Genomic DNA, 3,683 nt, shown 5'->3' with positions numbered 1-3,683 from the left:
TTTTTCTTATGGAAGAAAATGCGCAAAACCGTTTTCAAAGAAAATTAAAAAAAAAAAATTATCGCCAGTTTTGCAATCTCCTAACACTTGCACTGTGTTATACTAAAATTTAATGGGCAACAAAACTGCACAGTCACTCAAAAAAATTCTAAAATAAAACTTAAAAAATTTGTAAATTTATAATTTACTAATTTTTCTCAACTTCGGTGTAAAAAAACATTTATAACTCAAATTATTGTAGAGTGCACCCCATAACACTATACTTAAATATTACGCAATACTCAGAGCTACCATTGTGATTTTTTTTTTAATTTTTTTCAGATGGCATATTTTCAAAAACTAATTTTTTGTGTCAAAAAATTTGTATGTCAAAAATTTTTCAAGAAAAAATTTAACTAATATTTTTTTTTCATAGAGAATTTTGATGTGTGTATGTATGATTTTTTTAATTTTTTCCTCGTCCCGTTCTCGAGATATTTGGAAAACTATTAAATCGATTTGTTTTGGTTTCTGTGCTGTAAAGTTTTTAAAAATATATTAATCAAGCTCAAATTTCATATTTATTTATTATTTATGTTTATCCATCAACCCTAAACATTTTAAACAATTCAAACCCATGAAGTGTGAACCCCGTCCATTTTGGTATGGAACGCCCCATAAACAAACTAAATCGCCACTTCCTAGATGCAGAATATTAAAATTTCTTTGCTAAATATGCTAAGCTCATAATACTCGTATGCTAAATTTGCACTCTCGCTATTTTGACAATCGTTCTGAATCTCTGGATAGCTGGCTCTCCATACAATATTTTTAATTCTTGTCTGCATTTATTCGCTGGATTAGCAATTAGAATTTTCTTATAAAAGACAACACGCGCTGCTAAATCTTACTCTATTATTTCGTGCTCATAGTTGTGATAACAATTAACGTGAAATTGTACATAAATAGACCAAAACTTTAGGCGTACTAAGGAGTAACAAACGAATAAAACTACATACATACATACATACGTGCATACATATTTTGTTTTCAACAATGAAGTTAATATTGAGCATAATGGTGCTTTATGGATTAATAGCCATCCATCTCGCAGCGCCGCTTGACGATTCTGCACACGCGCGCATTCTGTTTTACGATAATGACAACATTGGACTTGATGGATATGATTTTAGGTGAGTTGGGGGGTTTGTGATAAAAAAAGAAAAAATTAAAATTTCTATAAAACATTATATTTAGAAATGTGAAGCTTGCATTAAATAAGAGAAGTGCATATCGCGCGCGAAAAAAAACTTTAAAGTCTCGAGTTAGGTATAGAAAGGCATAGAAAATTATCTGCTCATTTGCAACATTGCAGTGGCAATGGAATCAGTCCGAATAGCCACGCAATAATCAACAATAGCGTCACCCTACCGGCCTCTTGTTTTAATGTTTTTCTAAATTTTGCCCCAGAAGCCGAAGGTAACAAATCATCGTTTGAAATCTTTTCATGTTATATTTGACGATTTTTAACTTTTAAGTCCTTGTTCAATTTAAAATTTCTCTAAGCGACATTCGTGCAACATCTCAAACATTCCCGTACAGACTCGATGCTATTGTCCGCGCAAAAGGTGGCTATTTGGAACAGTAATCAATTTTTTATAAACCCTGAAAAGAAAAACAGACAAAATTATAGCGTTTTTAATTGGTAACACTTCGAGTGTCTACCCCGTAAATGCATGCATTAGGGTGGTCCAAAAATGCATGTGAAAACTAAAGTCTGAATTTTAATACTTTCACCACTTATGATGGTTCTATACCGAAAAAATATACCGCTATTTTTTATTTTGAAATCAAAAAGTATTTAGAGGTCGCTCAAAGCGGTCAAACATTTCTATGTATTTCATATGGGAAAAAATAAATTTTTCGTAGAAATGGTATAGAATCTTGAAAATCAATATTTTTCGTTTGGAAAACTCTGTTTCTCTTCAGGATATTCACAATAATAATACCCAATTATTTATTTAACCATTTTTTCATAGTAACTATATTTTACATATCCGCCAAAACCCCGAGAAAATGCAATGGGAGAATAAATAAAAAATCTTTAGTATTAAAAAATGGTTAAATAAGCAATTGGGTATTGTTGTTGTTGGAAGTCTCCTGAAGAGAACCAGAGTTTTCCGATCGAAAAATACTGATTTTCAATAATTCTATATAATTATTCCGAAAATTATTATTTTTTTGACCCCATATAAAATACATGAAAAATTTTGAGGGCTTTGAGCGACCTCTAAGTATTTTTTTAATAAAAAATAGCGGTATATTTCTTTCGATATAGAACAATCCTAGAGGGTGAGACATTCAAACTCCCACTTTACATGTTTTGGACTACCCTAATATACATACAGACATATAATAGGAAAAACGCGGTATAACCTGGGGTCTGGCCGATATAAGAAACCAGTGAAGAGTAGACTGAACACGGAAGCAAGTTGGACGCAAAAATACTGTGGGCTATTTTTTGAAGCGCACTGAACTGTTAATATTCATACTAGGATCACTTGTTCAGCCTAGGCTTAACTGATTTAACCTATCGGGCTTAAGTCTGGCCATTTTGGCCCGTGCTTTACAGGTTTACCCTATCGTAAAAAAGCTGGACAAAACTACATGGTTTGTCCCAAAATCGGGTTCCGTCGGTAAAAGATATATAAATATAAAAACTGGACGTGCTTTTATTATAACATTTGCATGTATGTCTCACAAGTCCCATAACTGAAATAACAAAAAAAGAAAAAAACAATTCCAAAATGCTGCGGTCCAAATATTTTAAATGAATGCAACAAAGTGTCGTCATCACAAAAATATCAAACATGTTACCCTTTCGGAATACAAATTTCCTAAAGCGTGTTGCTTAATGGGGTCATTTAACAGTTAATATTGAATGAAACACAAATTTATGTATATTTAACTCGTTTGCTTAACGTACTAACAGGTAAAAGAAAACAAGTTTTTTTATGCTCCTTTTGCCGATAAGGAAGTAATTACTCATCTTAGAAAAAATAATAACCTTCTAAGTAAATAATTGCATATATTTTATTCCGTGCATCGTGATTTGCTTAATCAGCCTTCTTATTGCATTTTTTAGTTTTTATTTTTTATTTTGGTAATTATTTTGTATTAGGTACTTTATTTTTCTGTATGCCTAGGCTAATTTTACTGATATTTCATAATTTGTATTTTAGCTTTGAGACCAGTGATGGTATTAAACGCGATGAAAGTGCGGAACTGGTGGACAAAGGCACTGGCGAAAAAATATGGAGAGTAGAGGGTTATTACAGTTGGACAGCACCCGATGGAAAACAGTACAGAGTGGATTTCGTTGCCGATGAGAACGGCTACAGGCCAACGGGTCCTCATTTGCCATAAGTTGATAAATTTTATTAAAAAAAAAAAAAAAAAAAAACTACCAATTGGTGTTTCCTGTACCTACCATAGATTAGAAAGAAAAATGTGCTAGAATATAAATTCCTTTTAACAATATTTATCTAAGGTGAAATGCTTAAGACTAATGAAGGTATAATTACCGATCTGTGCAAGTGAAACGTGCGGTGCTGTTTGCTCACAAAGGTCGTCAAAATAACTTGAAAACAGTAATGCTATACCATTACGGCGACAAAGTAGACCAAGCAACATATAACATTTTT

At 32.1% G+C, this 3,683-nt stretch overlaps 1 protein-coding gene across 1 annotated transcript; it reads left to right on the top strand.

The window, feature by feature from the left end:
• Positions 1 to 705: 705 nt before the first annotated feature.
• On the top strand, positions 706 to 3,405 carry LOC118734603 (flexible cuticle protein 12-like). The gene is made up of 2 exons (XM_036464309.1): positions 706 to 1,172; positions 3,222 to 3,405. The coding sequence occupies exons 1-2, from the start codon at positions 1,036 to 1,038 to the stop codon at positions 3,403 to 3,405; spliced, it is 321 nt and encodes a 106-aa protein (XP_036320202.1). The 5' UTR covers positions 706 to 1,035.
• Positions 3,406 to 3,683: the final 278 nt, after the last annotated feature.

This window comes from Rhagoletis pomonella, unplaced genomic scaffold, assembly GCF_013731165.1.
Source record: "Rhagoletis pomonella isolate Grant_MI unplaced genomic scaffold, Rhpom_1.0 Rhpom_scaffold_00002, whole genome shotgun sequence".
Taxonomy (NCBI): domain Eukaryota; kingdom Metazoa; phylum Arthropoda; class Insecta; order Diptera; family Tephritidae; genus Rhagoletis; species Rhagoletis pomonella.
Note: the sequence above shows the minus strand (reverse complement) of the source record. Positions and strands in the feature narration are given on the sequence as shown.